This window comes from Fusarium mangiferae (genome assembly GCF_900044065.1).
Source record: "Fusarium mangiferae strain MRC7560 genome assembly, contig: FMAN_scaffold013, whole genome shotgun sequence".
Classification (NCBI taxonomy): domain Eukaryota; kingdom Fungi; phylum Ascomycota; class Sordariomycetes; order Hypocreales; family Nectriaceae; genus Fusarium; species Fusarium mangiferae.
Genome location: NW_024573933.1, coordinates 116520 through 135166, shown reverse-complemented (window position 1 = coordinate 135166; position 18647 = coordinate 116520). Strand labels below are relative to the sequence as shown.

General features: G+C 48.6%; 6 protein-coding genes across 6 annotated transcripts; 3 read left to right on the top strand and 3 right to left on the bottom strand.

Moving 5' to 3' along the window:
- Nucleotides 1-85: 85 nt before the first annotated feature.
- FMAN_00034 (uncharacterized protein) lies at nt 86-3591 on the bottom strand (the record flags this gene model as incomplete). The annotated part of the gene is made up of 3 exons (XM_041821836.1): nt 86-1208; nt 1258-1475; nt 1543-3591. 3 exons carry the CDS (start codon nt 3589-3591, stop codon nt 86-88), a joined length of 3390 nt encoding a protein of 1129 aa, XP_041687576.1.
- Nucleotides 3592-5369: 1778 nt separating this feature from the next.
- Nucleotides 5370-6443, top strand: FMAN_00033 (uncharacterized protein; the record flags this gene model as incomplete). The annotated part of the gene is made up of 2 exons (XM_041821835.1): nt 5370-5882; nt 5955-6443. The coding sequence occupies 2 exons, from the start codon at nt 5370-5372 to the stop codon at nt 6441-6443; spliced, it is 1002 nt and encodes a 333-aa protein (XP_041687575.1).
- Nucleotides 6444-7317: 874 nt separating this feature from the next.
- FMAN_00032 (uncharacterized protein) lies at nt 7318-9918 on the bottom strand (the record flags this gene model as incomplete). Its single annotated transcript, XM_041821833.1, has 6 exons — nt 7318-8072; nt 8141-8327; nt 8548-8881; nt 8924-9231; nt 9271-9411; nt 9520-9918. The coding sequence occupies 6 exons, from the start codon at nt 9916-9918 to the stop codon at nt 7318-7320; spliced, it is 2124 nt and encodes a 707-aa protein (XP_041687574.1).
- Nucleotides 9919-10751: 833 nt separating this feature from the next.
- FMAN_00031 (uncharacterized protein) lies at nt 10752-13801 on the bottom strand (the record flags this gene model as incomplete). Its single annotated transcript, XM_041821832.1, has 4 exons — nt 10752-11632; nt 11692-11884; nt 11945-13661; nt 13713-13801. The coding sequence occupies 4 exons, from the start codon at nt 13799-13801 to the stop codon at nt 10752-10754; spliced, it is 2880 nt and encodes a 959-aa protein (XP_041687573.1).
- Nucleotides 13802-15506: 1705 nt separating this feature from the next.
- FMAN_00030 (uncharacterized protein) lies at nt 15507-16163 on the top strand (the record flags this gene model as incomplete). The annotated part of the gene is made up of 1 exon (XM_041821831.1): nt 15507-16163. The coding sequence occupies one exon, from the start codon at nt 15507-15509 to the stop codon at nt 16161-16163; it is 657 nt and encodes a 218-aa protein (XP_041687572.1).
- A 94-nt stretch (nt 16164-16257) lies between these two features.
- On the top strand, nt 16258-17342 carry FMAN_00029 (uncharacterized protein; the record flags this gene model as incomplete). The annotated part of the gene is made up of 2 exons (XM_041821830.1): nt 16258-16282; nt 16342-17342. The coding sequence occupies 2 exons, from the start codon at nt 16258-16260 to the stop codon at nt 17340-17342; spliced, it is 1026 nt and encodes a 341-aa protein (XP_041687571.1).
- Between the last annotated feature and the right edge of the window lie 1305 nt (nt 17343-18647).

The following is an 18647-nucleotide window of genomic DNA, read 5'->3' as shown; positions in this document are numbered from 1 at the left end:
TTCAACCTATCTCTCTAAGAAGTCCATGTTGTCCAATCTAAATTATTACATAAGAGACCAGACCTTACTTAAGGCTTAAGAAGATCTAAATGCCAGGCTTGGGGTTGATAATAGCCTCAATGCAGTTATCCCGAACCCATCCACCCAGTTTGTCCGACTTGCTACGGCCATTGCAACCATCGATAGCAACGTTCATGTACTTCATACACTCATCGTAATTAGCTTTCCAAAGACAGTTCTTCCTGACTGAGAAATCAAGCTGGAAGTGATACCCAGTCGACGGCACCTTCTTCCCCTCAAGCCTATCATTAGACCAATAGTAGCCGTTATTCTTATTTTTTGCAACTATGTCGCGACAGAAGGATTGAGCAGCGTAAGAGATGGCGTTGGGGTTTGAAGCCTGGCCACTCTTGTTACAGCGGAGAATATTCTCGGAGAACTTGGGACTGGCCAAGGTAGGGCTGGGGCTTGGTTTGCTGGTGGTCTTGGTGTTGACCCACGAGTCGCACCGAGAATGAGTTACACAGGCTGGGCCGTGTCTGCCTGTTCCCAGGTTACACATAGTCTCAGTGACTGTCTTGGTGCAAGAGGAACCCTCAGGGGTCGAGATGGTAGGGGAGATGCGGTCGGTCAGAGTGGGAGCATCTGTCAACCAGCCGGGACGTTGGCCGATCGTTGGGCCTGGCTTGACAGATGACGAAGTTGTCGTCTGACTTGAACTTGGTTCTTCTGAAGACGGCTCCTCGGTGTTTGGACCCTCTGAAGTCGTTCTAACAGAAGTGGCAAAGGTAGTTGGCTCCCCTAAAGTAGTAGGCTCCTCAGAAGAAGTAAAGGTTGGGATAGGGCGCTTGCAGGAGAGTCCATCGCCATCTCGCTTGGCAACTGTTGTCTCCCAAGTCCAGTCAGGTACCGGAACTGCCCACACGGTGGAATCAGTCATCTTCTTGAACATAGCCTTCCACTGCCCAATCTTGGCTTGCCATTGCGGGCTGTCCGCCCCAGCTACACTGGAAGCCGCGGCCAAGTCGGACGTCAATTTCTCAATGAGCTTAGTCTTCCCGTAATCGGCAGCGTTGTTGATAGACCAGGTCTCTGTACCGTCGAATCTACTAGCCATGAAGGTTTTGTACGCCTTGGCAAATGACCAGATACCGTTCTTTACTGCAGGGTCATCCATACAGCCCTTAGCGTTGTTATCGATATCTATACTTCACCAGTGTCAGCGAAGAGAGTACCGGGTCTGATAAAAACACTTACAGTCTGGCGTGAATTCGGTGGTTTTGTCTTATCATAGCCTCCTTTGCTTCGGAGACACTGAACATCGCGATACCGATAGCTATCTTCTCGAGTCTGCCGAGTTTCCTCTCAATCCGGGTTTCAGCATCGCTTTGAGATGTGTCAACTTTGACATCGATTACGGATTCGACCAATTTGTCGCACTGAGCCAGTACATCCTCGGCATTGGCCACAAATCCCTAGATCACAAAGTTAGCATGATCGAGCTCTAAGATCAGAGTCCATCTCATTGGAATTGAGTCCTACCTTCGCGTCGCCATTAGTCCACTGGTCCATCCCTATAAAGTCATCAAGATACTGGGGGCTCTCGACGGCAGTAGGGTTGTTATTGTCCGAGCTCTTCTTCACTCCAGGGTAAGCATCGAATACTTTCTGTAAAAGGTTATCGTTGCTGTCGGCATTCGCGCCACCATAAGCCTTTATGTCATTGCAGCTGATCTTATCTCGAGGAGAACTATCAGTCGCTCCCTTGACATCAGGGCCGGTGGTGTCAATGATATGCTTGAAATAGTCCAAGAGCATACTCTTCTCGTAGACATGGTCGATCGAAGCGGTGCCGCCATTCAGACGCGAACTGAATTTGGTCGCGGGAAGATTTCCATTTATTCCTGGGCTGCAATTTTCGTCTATAGTGGTGAGCCACCATCTCTTGATGTCTTTCAATGGGGAGTCGTTGGGGATGATATTCTCATCTAAGTTCAATATCGTTGGCCCACCGAGATATTCGGGGAACTTGGGATTCTTGGCCAATTTCCCACAACCTCCAACATTGACGAAGGGCTTCTTCTTCTTCTTCGGGGCTCTTTTCTCAAGGTCGTTCTCATCTGAGTCCTCCTCGGTACCTTCTTCAGACTCCTCGGGCTGTACCTCAGACACCAGCTTTCGCTCACAGGACTGGCATGCGCTGTCTCCTGAAGGTCCACATGCTGCAGCAGATGAGGTAGTGGTAGTTCCCACCACATCACATCCTGTGTGTGTCTTGGTGCAGGTTGTTTTGCACTCTGCCGTGATGGTACTGCCAGCTGGCCCAGTATAGGTTGTACAAGCAACGAAGCAGTCGGTAACAGTTGCCTTATCAGTACATGTTGTAGCGGAAGACTTGTCATCGTCATCATCATCATCGCCGTCATCGCCTTCTCTGGGCGTATCGGGGCTAGTAGTGCAGAAGGGGGGTATGCAAGGGAACTTGAACTTAGGAAGGCCAGGCAGCTTAAACCAAGTACCCGTTGTCTTAGGGAACCCGAATAAGACAATGCCTGAGCCCTTCCCGCCGCACCCAGGGCAACCAACAAGGACTGGGACAACAGTAGTCTCGGAATTGTCACCGGTGGTTGTGATCCAAGTGTTGGATACCCACTCGGGATGACCTCCGACAGTCGTTGGGGCCAGTCCATCAGGAGCGTCTGTTATGGTAGGAGCAGGTTTGGCATCATTGGCGGTGGTTCCCGGGCTTTGTGTAATAAGTGGGATATCGTCACTCTGTGCTTTGGTAGTTGGACCATCATCACCTGCGTTGCTTGTAGTAGGGGTATCGTCACTTCTGGTTTGTGTAGCGGTGGCACTGGCTGTAGTGACTGTATTGACGTTAGAGGATTGATCATTGCCTGGCGAGACCTGGGCAGACGATGTATCCGGGTAATTGGTAGTAGGCTTAGAGGTAGCATCTTCGCCATGGGTAGTTGTATGAGCTCCATTGTCTTCCTCTGTCTGAGTGCCCTCTGATGGAGTGCCTACAGCTGAAGTGCTGTCAGAGCCCAAGGCTGTGGTCTTGTCGGTGACTGGTTGTTCCGCGGGTTGCGAGTCAGTCGCTGGGTCCGGATTCGGAACAGTACTGGTGGGGGGACCTTTAGAGTCAATCGGGATGGGGGCAGTTTCAGTATCAACGCTTCCGGCATCGGTTGCTACTGCTGAGGTGGCATCACCAGAGGTTTGTCCAATAATAGAGGGAACGGCTGTAGTTGTAGGAGCAGAGTCATCCGCTGTCGGCTCGGTATCACCAGGTGAAACAAGTACAGTTTCCTGACCATTGAAAGCCTGGGTAGTCTCAGTGGGACGAACAGAGACCGTGGCCTGGCCATTTTCATCGTCAGGGGACTCTGTTGTGACTGAAGTCTCAACCACAACATCCTGGCCGGGAAGACTCACGACAAGGGATGTAGAAGAGTTTTCTGAAAGCTCATCATTACATCCCTCGAGTCCTCCTGAAGTATGGACGGATCCTGGAGTCTCAGTTGGATTGCAGGGGCCTCCAAGAGCCCCCACGCTCCAAAGCGCCAAGATTAAAGAGTATTTCATGACAATTGGCGAAAGAATGAGATGGTGAATGCATTGTTTTGCTTGACCATAAAATAATAGATAGAATAAGAAAAAGGGCTTTATGCTTAAGATTCGAGTTTGTAGTTAGGTTTTCAGGACAGAGCACTTAAGGATATCAACGATATATATACTAATTTATTAACAAGAACTTCAAATATCCCGAGAAACAATACTCAACCCTACTACCAGCTACAGAGACTAGGATTTAAATCTGGTGCTTAGAAGCAGTTGCTTGAAATAGAATTGGCATTGGTTTGATCAGGCCAATGACTTGACCTATCTGCAGACTGTGATAGGGTTAAGGGGTCAAAAAGAGGCTTCAGCCTCAAGGCCATAAAGGTAAAGAACACCAAAAAAACACATACAGGCAAAATACTTATCGCCCTTACTATTACCTAAGATCTTGCTTTTAGCTAAAAAGCTAGATATCCTGATGACTGACTCTAGAGGCATATAAGTAAGTGGCTGCTGCTTATCCATAAGGATAATCAGGCTTAAAGCACACAAAACACCTAGAGGTAAGCTGCCCGATACAAGCAAGTCTGTCAACTCAAGATAACAATCTCAAGATGACCTATCTGCAGACACTGAGGCTCTACAATTCCGTTTATGGAAGGCGAGAAACAACAGCCCGTTATGCTTATGGCTCCCGTGTGAGTAGATTCGTATAGTCGTTCCATCAAAGGAGTAGTTACTCTACGAACACAGTAAGAAAGATAAGCCTTCAACTGTTTTCTATGTCCAAGTCCAAAACGATTACGATTGGATGCTCAACAAGGGGCTTTGCTCAGGGGAGAAAAGAGAAACTCTTACGGGAGCTAAGCACTAGAATACTGTAGCTTGTATGTCATCTTCCCCCAGTCATGGTAGTCAGACTCGTATTTTATCTACCCAGCCCACGATTGAATCCTGGCGCTTGCGATCTTCTCATGGCGAGTCTGAACTTTCGCTTCATGGTTCAAATTGCATCTTGTTCTAGGATCGAGGCTGACGAGAGACAGAATACCCTTACAGGCAATAAGGCCGTAACTTCTTGCAGAAGTTCTTTGGGGTTTTCTGCTGATGTAAGATCGGATGGTCATATGTGGGGAGTCTGCTGTGAAATGAGTGATTACAGTTCTTGCTCAGCCATGACCTCAGCCATAAGGGCCGTCCATAGCTAGGGTTTACGAGAATCCCCGTGAAAAAGATTCTGAGGAGATACTGAAATGATGTTGAGGGATTAAAAAGGCCCCCAGAGTTGATTGAAATAATTAAATGGACCATTGAATCGATTGGAGGTGCAGCAAAGGCGATGTGAGTCGAACAGGTTAAGTGCTTATTCTTTTGCGCGGCATAGCCCTATAAGGCAGTCATTACTGTGGGCAAAGGCCAAAGGAAAAACTGAACCAAAGGCACCTTGCGTATTTTAGTAAAACAGCTGGAAATAAGGAGCACTAATATTAATTTGAAAGTTTCGAGACAGACAAACAAAGCGGTAGATGCGTCTCGTGCGTGGGGTCGAAGAGTCCACAGCCACTCAAAGGAACATTATCAGAATCCTGCATGCACAGCCGGTTATGAAGCTTTGGGGTTAACTGATATAAAAACGAGGACATCGATGTTCCCTGGCTTTTTATTTTAGACTCCTAAGAACGCGCACCACATGTTTAGGCTTCCAATTGCTAAAGCCTTTTGCTTCCCAGTCATTGTTTGTCTTTTCCCTTCAACCAGCTATGGTTCCGAACCCCGACTATGTCTACTGCACTATTTGCGGCATGTGCCTTGACGAAGACACTGTTGTTTTAGCTGGACCCCATTGGCCATCGTATGATGCCGTACTTCGGGAAGCGCAGGGGCCCAGCCAAGAAATTGTTCGCTATACTGCAGAGGTGCAGTCTTACCCTGGTAAACTACTTCTGCTCCCAGATAGGAAACAGGTGTATCCACAGCACCCATATCATTCCGATCGCCAATCTGATAAGCAGTCCAATACCGCGATGGCAAAAATGTATATGGGGATTCACGCATCTTGCGACAACATTGCTAATCGCGCAATCTGGTCGCCGTTTAATGTCTCTGTTGGCTCTACCTTGCAACTTTGGTTGACGCTCGAACGCCGCTGTGCCCGCTATCTTGGTCAAATACAGAGACAGCGACCGCAACCAAGGGACATGAATTATGTCCCTCCTATTCCAAACTCACCTCGCCAGCCAACCTCTCTCGGCTTTGAACGCTATTACGTTCCCTATCCCTGTATCGAACAATGCGGTGACGAATGGGAAGGATGGGTAAGCTTATGTCCGGATACACGTCTCACTTCTAGCCTATAACGTTAAGCTAACAAACCTGCAATATACTAGTGGGATGAGGAACCCATAGACATCCCTGACTTGACCTCTAGACTCCTTGCAAATCTCGAGCGACTGGACCATAATGTCGTTCAGACGTCTCTGGAGATGTCGCCAGAGGAGCTCAATGACTATATCTATGACTTCTTTCAAGATACTCAAACCTTTCCTAAAGGCGACACCAAAGTCTCTCAGTTTGTATGGAGAGAGATATTCTTCCGAATCCCTTTCCTCTGGGATCTTGCCGCTGAGGCTGTGTATAATAAGACTGGCTCGGATACAGAAGAAGTCGAGAAGTGGAACTGGGAAAAGCTCACTAGACAGGTTATGAGCTCTCCACATCCTGCACCTTCTGATGCAGCCAGCTACAGGGATGAGGGCATATGGAGTTATGCCGAGGCTGGGCTGGATGTTCCGGGTGGATTTACCAACCGCCGACGAATTTGGCAGATTTTGGAGGACATGCGCTGGGAAGACATACAAGGTGAAGGCTACATTTAGTAGGGCTAGACTTTCTTGTGCATTAGCTTGCCACTCTGAAGAGTCTGCAGATATCGTTTTGAAACCCAGATGGGTCGTCTTCTCCCGACCGAGCAACTTGAAAAGGCTGGTGGGCTCGGGCACGAATGGACTTATTATACGTGTTTAGGACGCTATAATACTAGAACTAGCTGCACTGTTGTCTTCCTTGTAAGAATAGGTAATCAATAGTGGATTAAAGCTTGCAAAAGGTATATGAAAAGCGCAAACTCAGTTTCAAAGGTATGTCTGCATAACAAGTGAGTACTATTCATGAAGCTCGCGACTGTAGAGATTGTATTGGCCACCAAGCTAGAGCGGGGATCTCACTAGGCGCAGCAGTCGTTCTGTAAATACACAAAGGAAAAATGTTGATTCAGTAAAAAAAGTCCTCACAAGATTACAGCTCTCGCCATTCCGTACTCTGATAGATCCAACCGCCACAGGTTAGATATCCAGGGTGAAAAGCGCAGTGCTGTTTGTGGTAACGCTGTTAGCAGTCCCAATGAGGCCGACCTCAGAGGACCCCTTGCGACCAGGCGCAGTAACCGCCTTGCTGACCCTGCTCCATTTCTGACAATCAGTCGAGTAAAAAGGAGTGAAGTTGTTCCCATCGATGTCGAGTCGAACACAAACCGTGGCTTTAATGCCACTAAACGACAGTCTGGTTGGTAAAGCGACCAACTCCTTGGTCATCCCAGCGGAAGGAAATGCCACCAGAGCCAGTAACCACGACTTCAGCATACCCGGTTGTGTTGCTGAAGGGAACGAGGGAGTTACGAGCCACTACACCAGCGCGGCCGCTATTTTGGTCCACGGAGAGCACCTTAGCGGCGATGCTGCCTTTGGTAGAGATCTAGTCCGTCTTGATGACACTCCAATCATCGTTGGGATTCCAAGAATCACGATTCGAAGACCTGATGCCCAGGTTCTTGCAGGTCTGGCCAAAGGTGGCGTAGGTAGTGGAAGCGGTGCTGTACTTGCTGGCGAGAACACCAAGGCCAACGATTACACCGCTAATGGTCAGGGTCTTGGTCGTCGAAGTCCGCGTGTTTGTATACGTGACGGTGCCCTGGAAGTTGGGAGGTGTGCAAGGAGACCCGGTGACTTTGTACTTTGCGAGGGCAAATAAGTTGGCCGGGATGGAACTTGGGACAGAAACAGTTGATAGCGTAAAGTTGGTAGATGGCGAGATGGAGGCGGAAATTTTGATGCTAGTGTAGTCAACATCATCGAAATTAATAACCCTGAGAACGGCAGCTCCGTTGCCAGAGGACGGAAACTCTAGTTCAACAGCCGCATCTGGGTTGTTGTTGAGGTTGGCAACGGGACGTCCGGCGCGCTTGGCAGGGGGGAAGCCGGCACGCCAGCCAACCTTTGCAGACAGGACAGTTGTCTGATTTAGGTTCCTCACCCAGTAGTTTCGTTGGTAGGTATGACCAAGAAGGGCTGTTCCATTGGCGTAGTCGACGACGACGTCTACACCGTTGTAGCGGATGTTATCCTGGAAGGTGTTGTTGCCAGTTGTAAAAATACCTCCTTCCTTAGCGTGAAGCCAAGAAACGCCGAACTGGTTGTTTCTCTGGAACAAATGCGAGTTGTTGCCTTCGTCTGTGTAGACGGCATATCCCAGAGAGCTCTGGATATTATTCTCCGTAATATAGGTGCCGTGTAGATACCGCCCAAGTCAGTCAAGACGTTTCCAAAGTTCTGGATCAGATTACCGTGAGCCACGTTATTCAGGGAGGTAGTAGGGGTATCATAAACTGGCCAGTACTTGTAGGTCCCGCGTTGCTGGTACAAGGGGCTGCCACCGGCGTCAACGAGACCCCAGCCGTAGCCGATACAGAAGCCCGAGTAGGGTACCTGTAGGGATAAATACGACCTATAAGGTTAACCTTTAGGCTGTAAATATAGATAATAAATAAGAATATAATATTTTTTGCCTTAATATAAGCTTTTATCTAGAAGCTTTTATAATAACTATTATATCTTGCTATAAGCCTTAAGGTATTATAAGGTAAAGAGATTAAGAGGTATATAAAGGGATATAACCCCAGGTTTGTATCTCTATTGAGTAGGGTACCTGGCTGATGTCGTTGTTGGTAAAGTCTGAGTACTGAACGTAAGATGCAAAGATGAGTACGGTGGAAGGATAGAGGGATGAGGTGTTGTAGAAGATGTTCTCCTGGATGGAAATTCTTGTGTTGATCATCCGTGTGTCTTTGGGACGGTGAGCATTAGGGTTGGTGCCGCCTGCGGTGATAGAGTTGCCCATGACTTGGGTGAAGTAGCAACCTGTGACGGAAACCTTGCTTATACCGTAGCCAGTGCCCGTGATATGAGCGTCAGGATCACCACCAATGCCAACGCTGCCAGCGCCAAGCTGCCAGAAGGTTCCATTTGCGAATTGAATATTTCTGGCAGCGCTGACCTGGACGGCACTAGGCATTTGCCATCACTCGCCCCGTGAAGCCTCGAAGTCGGTGTAGTTCTTGATGGCGGGCATGTATCCTCCAGTCGGCTGATCGGCATAGCCGTAGCCCTGGCCGGGTCGCAGCCAAGTGGTGTGAGCAAAGTTAACGCCAGAGAACGTGATGTCATGAGCGGGATCATCATAAGTACCACTAACGACAACGAGCGCCTCTTGAATGCCAAGATACGCCTCGACTTGGCTCATGTCTTGGCCATCCAAGGGCTTGTAGTGGACCGTGTTTGCGTCAGTGTTAAGGAAGAACTGACCACCATCGGTGAAGAGATCATAGGCGTTCTAGATACAGACACCGTGTTCACAGAAGGGATGGTTCACCGTGTCATAGCCTTGGATGTTGTTGTTCCAGCTCGTCCCGTTGAAAGTGAGCTGACTACCGGTGAGTGAGACAATGGGCGCAATGCGGTTGGTGAAGGAATTGATGAAGCGCACTTCGGCCTTGCTGATGTTGCGGACGGACTTCAGGTAATTTTAGGCAGTGTTGGTCCATGACATGCCAATGTCGCTGAACTTGAAGTCGCGACGATTAATCATCTTGCGGGCGGGAACAACTGCCCATCCATCAACGTACAGATTGCGCGAATACGTGTTGGGTGGGACTGATGCGGAGTATAAACCATCACTGCCAAGCTTCCATCCAGTGATCTTGAGACCACCAGAGATGGTTGAATTGGCACTCGAAGTCCAGACAACGGGAGTGTCACTGGAACCAGTGTCATCTGATGTCAGAACCAGCGGCTTGGTCAGAGTGTGTGTACCGCTGCCCAGGTGGACCGTAATGGCTTCAGGTGAAGAAGACCTAAGAGCAGACCGAACGGCTTGCTGGACCTTTGTCAGAGACTTGCAAAGGTTGGACTGGCTACCGCTGCCCGAGTCGGAACCCGAGGGCGAGACGTAGATGTCTGTGTCAGCGGAGACAGCGCCAGCGCCCAAGAGGCAGAGAAGGGAAAGAAGATTTGCCTTCATTTCAGACGATAATGACGAAATAAGGATGTGAATCAGGATGAAGGGTTTGTCTGTAGAACTGGAATATCAAGTGATGGTTTAACGACTACAGGTTTTTTAAGTAGACCGAGTTCTCTGACGACAGCGCCATATACTGTTACCTGCATACCGTGAAAAGCATGCCATTTTCCTGGGGCCCTAGGGGTAAACGCCATCCAAACATCTCGTCAGTCCATAGTCATTTTATTTAGCCTGAAGGATCTCGGGCAAGCTATGCTCTGGTATATATCAATGTTGGAGATAATAGCAAGACGGGACCCATGACAGTTAGTCAATCTACTCCGTAGCTACACGAAGATCTGGAGACTACAGTCCTGTTACAGTAAACGCTTGCCTGATTATTATAGGTATACAGACCTGAGTCAGTGCGTGTTTTCTAGACTAATTGTGGCTTTGGGAAGGCTATAGTTCGCGGGGAAAACGCCCAAACTCAACTAGCCCACTAAACCCCTCGGCCTAAGAATCAGGGATCGCGAATGAAATCTAATGCCATTCAGGTTTAGGCCTGCTTCTAACTGTATTCTTACCTGCCGCTAGCTGCAGCGCTTGTTTTGTTCTAGCTCAAGTTTTACATAATGTATATGTTTCAGTTTCTATTGGCATTACCCCAGTACCAAAGCCCTCTCTTATTCTGTTCTTAGATACCTACTAGAGAAAGTCACTTACAGCTACAGGGTATTAATTAACTTAATCTTTCTAGCTATAGATTTAATGCAATGTAATAGCTTTAATATATATATAAAGTATAAATTTATATTATTTATTACTTCCTTTTGGATAAAGACAGACTTTCCTTACTGGTTCTGCATTTCTTGATATTTAAGCATCTTCAAATCCTTATCGAATGAGCTGGTGATTTCAATAACCTCCTGTAGATGGGAATAACTCATGCCGACTGTGTCTTCATGAGCTAATTGGCGGGCGAGTGTAATGATATTTCGAATCTGCCGTCCGTTTAGCTGTTTCGCGGCCAACTGAGGAATAGCACTGTAGATTTCCACAAAGTCAATCCCTCGTTTACTACAGTTATCGACCTTTCCATGGCCATCTTGGGGTTTCGTAGAGGTATTTTCGTCCTGCTCTATATCTTTGAGATGATCGAAGAAGTTCCTCCAGATCTTCGCCCTTTGATACTGCTCTAGAGGCTTGTAGTGTAGAGCCAGCTGGATCCGAGACTTGAAGGCTTCGTCGAACGTTCCGACTCGATTGGAGGTTAGGATGAGGATACCTTCATAATATTCCAAGATACGTAGAAAGACCGCGACCAATGCATTCCGCTCAAGGTCAGTGATTTGGCGCTCTTCCAGGAAAACGTCAGCCTCATCCAGAAGCACAATACAGTCCCAGAGCTTGCCGAGGTATAAGACTGAATCAAGATACTTCTCTACCGCTTCAGGATGTGTACCGATATCACCACATGTAACCCGGAACAGAGGCTTCTGGGCCATCTCCGCGATACTCTCTGCTGTGAATGTCTTACCAGTACCAGGACCACCGTGAAGAAGAACTATTAATCCATTGCCTTTGCCCTCAATAATATCTGTGCCTTGATCTGACCTGAGCTTATTAGTCACCAGGGCCTTCAGGAGCTTCTTGGTCTTGTCTTCGACTACCAGATGATCGAAGGCAGCAGCGTTCCATTGTACGTCCTCGCACAAGTCGACGTGGATGTCCACTAACAGGTTCGGTCAGCAAGTCTTAATTTTGCACCGAGAATAAGCATTTATAACTCACACCACTTTTTGGTCCTGAGATTGTATGCAGTGAAAGTACTTGGGAAGACCATAATATCTGGCATCTCAGGGGGTTTGTCGCATGCCATGGCCTCGTCCGTCATGTATTTGGAACCATCGGCGGCTGACATGATGTAGTTTTGAGGGTGGAGGCGTCTATATGTGGAAAAGTCAACCATGAATCTCTCTCCGGGCTGGTGCAGCTAATATTAGCAGACTGAATCTCCAACCGACGGTAACAATAATACACTCACTCCCTGCGTTGACGATACAATCCCCCGATACCGGCATTTCCAGAACCTCCGACCCCGATTTTTCAACCTATGCTTGACTTCAGCATCGGCAAACTTGACCGGGAAAGCACTGAGGCTGGTGATATCAATTTCCTGGTTCCTGCCAGCCGACTGAATGTCAAAGCGAACTTTCTCATCACGCCGGTGGAATTTTCCGTCGTACTCGTAAGACCAACCCTGGAGATACCACGTCTGGGTCTTTTTTTGCGAGGCCTCTTCATCGCTCTCGCTATCTAGCGAACGGGTGTCGCAAACCCATGATGACGCAACAAGACCCCGAATGTCTTTGGCTTCTGGCCCGGTCTTTTGAATGAGGACATCGCCGGGGCGGAACAATAAAGGAAACACTCTCCTGGATACAAGTTTGCGGGATGCCAGGCTATTTGCCTCGTCAAAAACATCGTCGTAATTATAATCGATCCAGTCTGTAAGAAGCTTCAAATGTTCTTTTTCATCGTCACAAAGATGATCAAAACACAGGGCAGACGAGGACCGATAATAGTACCAGAATGGAAAGGGTGACTCCATGAGGCCGCTTGTTTCCCAATCAGAAGACTCACCATCGGGTCGAGGTATTTTGCTAAGCAAGGAGTTTATTGCTGTAATTATCTTCTCCGAGAGAAGCTTTATGGAGTGCCGAAAAGGCTTCGGGTCGGGAGGGGAGTCATTCTCCGCGAACATCTCAACGTCATCCCAAGGTACCTCCATGTAATGCGCGTAAACAACAATGGCGATGTCAGGCCTCCCATCTAGGTACCGGTTCTCGCTGATGACTGGGGAATGCCCCATCAGCGAACATTCTTCTTCGGGGCTGGTGATCCATGATGGAGCGGTCAGGTACGTTGACAAATTTCCCTGGATTTTATGGAAAACCTGAAGCCTAGGGGGAGGGTCGCTTGGTTGTTCAAGAGCCTTGAGCCGTTTGTTCTCATCTTCCAGCTCACTCAAACGCTGGATTACTCTAGACCAATCTGAGCCAGGATAGGGAAATTCTCTTTGGGTGTACACGCCGCGGGGTTCCATCATCTGCTGGTTCATCAGGACGTTATGGACGAACTGCGTGCCCTCCGGGAGAGGCGACTCTATGTTCTCGTTGTTCATATGCGGTGCGTTTCGCTTCTGCCCCGGGTCGCGCGAAACAATGTGGCTACTCCCTTGCGGAGACACTCGCTGGAAGGGCGGACCCTTCGTCCCAGTTGGGCCTCCACGACCATTGGGACCACCAGATCGTTCATGCATGCTACCAATGGTATCCTGTTGTTGTCGAGCTATCCTGAGCCTCAACTTATTCTGTTGCTCGAGCAGCATTACCTGCATCTGGTAGTTCTGGGCTTTTTCGTCTAGACCTTGGGGGACTCCGCGTCCTGATAGAATACCCCCTGGACCGCCCATGTCAGCAGGGTTGTATAAAGCGTTGTAAGCGGTTCCATCAGCACCCTGAGCCGTCATTTGGGACCCCTGAAGACCTTGACCCGGTTGACCCGGTTGCTCTTGCTGACTCTGCCCCTTGAAAGGCTGAGTAGCACCGCCAGCAGCCTGGCCTTCCGCCGGTATGGGGTTCGGCTGGATGTGGAATCGGGCATCTGGCTTTTCTCCAAGTGCCAAAAGCCTTTCGTTTTCGAAGTCGCTTCTTTTGGTCTGGTCGCGAGAAATGGTGAGATGCTTGATGAACTCGAAACTACGCTTTATGTTAGCTGCATTAGGATTTAGCGGGGAAGTCAATCCGTACCTGTGGCTCTCAAAGTCACCCTGAGAGTGCATCGGCCCTTTGACTGGTGGTGCCCAGCGTTCTTGATTGCTCTGTTCTTTCGACGTCATCTCGCTTGGGCTTTTCTGTCATCAACTGGGTCCGGTACAGACAAAATGTCTGGTGGTCTATCAATCGCCGAGCGCACTCCGTTCCAGCGTATGCCTCAAGGATGATGGATGGCGTGGAACGGGAGGAGGGCAGAAAACGCTCCCAACCTGCCCTCCCTATCCCCCCATTTCTGCCCCATACCCGAAGAAAAAAATGCTGCGTTCTTATTTGCTGTTGCCGATAGGGCGCTGCTGGCTGACGGCCTAGGGGGGGAAACAAAAAACGACCCCTCAATGGGTGGAATGCCAGCGAATTTTGGTGCATTTGGGGTTGTTTAATTTTTCCCCCCGAGGGGACGGCCTAGTAAAGCAGCGAGCGTCTGGATCGCGAGATTTGACAGGATGGCGCCCTGGTACAGAATCCTTGGACCAATCCAGAACTTCCTTAGCTTTCCTTCCTGGATGTAGCTCATCTGAAATGGGTGGCTCACATACGCCCTGCAGTCACACCTTTTCTTCTTGCTGTGATTGGCTGTTGCTAAAGTTTGCGCCATGACGGGGCTCTCGGCAATGGCACGAGTTCTGCTCCATTAGTGGCCGCGAAGCCAGACGGTTTCTGTACTGTGCCGAAAAAAAGTACATAGGTCATGAGATTATTTCGTTCCAGTGTTTCACGGCGACAAGAGGGACGATGCCAGTTGATGCATAAGAGCGCTGCTAGATCTTGCAGGCACACGTAGTCAACCTCGGCACGATTCAAGGAGGTCTAAGTGGTGGTCAGTGATGAAACAACCCTCTTTGTGTTGTTCGGCGTCTAGTGGTATAGCCTCCAAACTTTATCTTCACAGATCGACGGGACGGGGCGATCTTAGGCTCCGTCGGCAAAATCCACATTATCTCTTTTCCCGCGAAAAGAGAAAACTATCTCAAAGTCATTATCGGTATGTATTGGGTGTGATTTGGATTCCCTCCCCGGCCTAATGCAGGCTTGTCTGACTGGCTGCAGCCATGACGCATAAGTAACCAGTAGTGCGCCTGATTACAGGTCGCTGATCACTTAGTGTCGAAGCGCCGTGTGGGTCCCACATTTAGCGGACAAATCGAGAGCTGAGCAACCCGAAAGCCAAGATGAAGTGTGTTCAGCTCGATGGGCCAACTTTTCAAAGCGAGAGGATGGCAAGACATGTACCGGTATTGGAATCGGAAGGCATGTTGCCTCAAATTTCCAGTCGGTCTTTGCGCTTGATTTGGCCAGATCGCGGTATTTTCTGCCTCAGCATTACCGAGATACATCATACAAGCTTGCACCAAATTAAAAAAAACAATGCATCTCTGCTGTTGCCTTGGTCGAAACCTTATGGGGCTCTGAGCAGCCTGCGCCGGTCTGCCATTTCACGACGCTGAACGCGGTTTGCGGGGTAGGCGACAACAAGCCTTATCATTGCCCGGCCTAAATACAAGCCGCCCTGCTATATAACGTCTCTACTAAAAATAGAAAATGTGGCGGAGATGATTATGTGCCGTTTGGCGGCCCTATAAACCTGCGTATCTCCCCTCGTCTCTATCACGTCATCACGCACTAATTATCGGAAAAAGGTACAGATTACACGACCTTGTGCTATGTCTTTCCCGCCAAGGCCTTGTTCCAAGAACGTCAGCTGATTAACGGCACAGGAAACTGAAACCTCATCCCGTTCCCAACCCGGCTTCATTCAGTCCCACAACAATGTCAGGTTTTGAAATCTTCAGCCTGATTGCGGCTATTATTGGCGTAACCGAAACGATCATCAGGGCCTGTGATGCGATCAAGGACCTAAAGGGCCTGCCCCTAGCATTTCAGGAAGTAAAGAAAAAGCTTCCACTGGTCGAAAAGACCCTTCAAGCTGCGAAGACTCACGCGGAGAACGCGCCTGACGACGAATCCCAAGCGCTGGAGACTCTCCTGAAGAGCTGCAAGGAGAACACCAAGCAGTTGGAGGATATCTTCAAGAAACTTGCCACGTCGAAAGGGAAGTCAATCATTTCTGTGTATCGAAGTCTTGTCATCAAAATAGGCAAGAAGGGTCGGGTCGAGACGTTGATGAGAGGCATATTAGAGGACACATACACCCTGACAACATACCGTGTGTTTCAGGCGGCGACTCAGAGCCAGGTGGAGGAGTTGAAAATGGCCATGCAGGAGCTGGAGCAAGTAGAACCATCCATACCCGATTCGGATTTTGAAGAGATGGCCGGTAGCGTCAGCCATTATGGGGAGGGACATATATACAGCAACACCGGATCAGGCACACAGAAGAATGTTTCCCGCGACAACTATGAAGCAGCGAGAGATATGCATTTTGGTGGGCCCCCCAAATCTGGATCTAAGGAAGAAGGAGACTAGGATCGTCCGAGTCCCCCCACGATGGGGAAGACTCAAGTATGCGTGTACAGATTGATTAAGACAGCAGCTGACATTCAGACTATTAGCATACAACATGAGTGTCATATATAATGCCACAAGTTAGTTTCCTATTTATACTCATCCAATCGTGGTGTCTGACGTTATTTGATGGAGCTAGACAGCTCAGATTCCAATGCTGCTTTGCAGGAGACCAGAAACCACCCTCAAGTTCTACAGGCCGTCTTGGAAGACGATCAACTGAGAGCGATATACTCCACTTTGCTTTCAAAATTCACTGCTCCAGAAACACCCAACATCGAAACCAGCGCACTGATAAACACCAATCAGTGCCTAACGGAGATGCAGTTCGACCAGGCGATCTCAGTCCTCAAACCTGAATTCCCTTGGGATCCAATGGAAGCCTTTAAATTCCACCATTCGCTGCGCAGGCTAAAGAACAGCACTTCCGCAGTCAAATTCAGTGATCGCTTCTGGGTCTCTCCGAAGCTAAAGGTCTGGTCATCGGCACGAGGGTCGCGGCTTATTGTCGTAAAGGGCAAGCAGTGTGCGCAAAAGTTGATAAGGCATTTCTCCACGCTGGTCATTGATCAGCTCATGACATATAATGTTCCAGTGCTATGGGCACTTCCAATGCCAAATGAGGAGGGCACTAGAATTTCATGCAGGGAGATATCGGGAAATTATTTGCTAAAGCTTTTAGCTCTCCAGGCGATTAACATTAGCTCTGAGAAAAGAACCGAGAAATCCATTTCGCTCTTGCATCATCGCTTCAGGACAGCAACGAGTGAGAATAGCTGGTTTGATATTCTCGGGTCTATTCTTATGGGCATTGGGCCGCTTGTCTATATTGTCGTCGACACGGGACTTCTCGATGGCAATCCTGATCATCTTCGTGGCTTTCCCTGGTTACAATCCTTCCAAAATTTGCTTCACAAGCTTTCATCGAAATTCCCAGGCCCTGAGGTTAAAATCCTTCTCTTGCATTGCCGTTCTGATGAGATGCTCGAACCTTCAGGCGAGCTGCCCCCTGACATCGTTGTCTCAGCGGGAGGATCCTTTATACCTGTACGAGGGCGGAAGACTATGCGACGGAACACTTCATACCCTGTTAACAGCTCCCTGATCTCCACCTGCTTGTACCCAAGCGACTCCGCTTGACCAAACTTTTGGAGTGGATAGGCCAGTTACTTTAGGTAATCCTACAGTTTATCTCCTACCAGAGCAAGCCTGAAGTAATCGCTTTTTGCGTTCTCATATGACCTATCAAGCGAAGACCTGCTAATAGTCTACATCCTTGGTAAAATGAGAAGTTCAACTGATGGCTTAAAGTCATTTTCGCTTAGTAGTCGATATCTATAAACCCGATGCAGTTGCGTTGCCAGCTTATGCCGTGCAATGCTTCTGCCACGTCTAGTGTGTCAAGATTGCTGGAGGCGAATCACTGATTATGGGTTAATCCTCCTTGCCTTAAGCGGATGTGCTGACTCCATATTGCTGCTATGTTATCAATGCTGTCGACACTGGCCGATGACAGTGATCTAGACTTTCAACAAAACACATCGCTTATGTCAAACGCAAAGCATCCTATGGTCTTCATCCAAACAATGCAGAGTGGTTAAATCCATCTTACGTTTAGGCTAATCTCAGCCCTACCGCGCCATCATGCTGCTTTACTGTTGTAATATCCGACGGAATTATCTGCTGGCAGCCTGGCACTGGGCTAAGGAGGAGCCTAACGAACGATCATAATACTGCTCATAAGCATTCAGCATCCATCATGCTTATCTAGGCTCCTACAGGATTGGACCCTCTCTCTCGAAAGCTACCCGCGTGCCGGGCTGATGGTCTGTGGTATGCATTCAGGCTAAATCACTCTTCAGGACCATGCGGATATCAAACGTATTGCTCCGCGGTAGTTTGGGTCTTTGGGGGGGGGTTCTGCGCCACATAGAATTATCGATGTCGCTTCTCGCCTATGAGTGGTTACGAGCCAGAAGCAGCCAGTAGTAAACTAAGCCTTACCATTGGTTCAAGTACATACATAGGGGGCGCGAATCTTTTATGATAACTTCAGCATGATCGCAGTTTCTAGGGTCGGATATGACGGCGGTCAGCAAGGATCCGAGTTAGGGGCCACGCAGATCAACTCTCAGTAAGACGATATGCGTCAGAATTATTTAGCTAAAGCCACTATAATCTAGAATTAACTGCGGCTGATCATATACACAGTTACAGCTCAACCGCTCGCCTGTAAGGCTTTGGCGTAAGGTAATAAGCTACTGCACCAGCCATGGTCCTTAGGACATGGGTTATGGGGTATGGGGTATGCAAGTTACTTAATTACTTTCTCCCGTAAATAAAGACCTCTGTTGGCCCGCCTTATATTTCATGCTAAGCTTTTTAATAGCAAAAACAACATAACCAGAGATTTGCACCAGCCAAGCAACAAGATTATCATCCAGC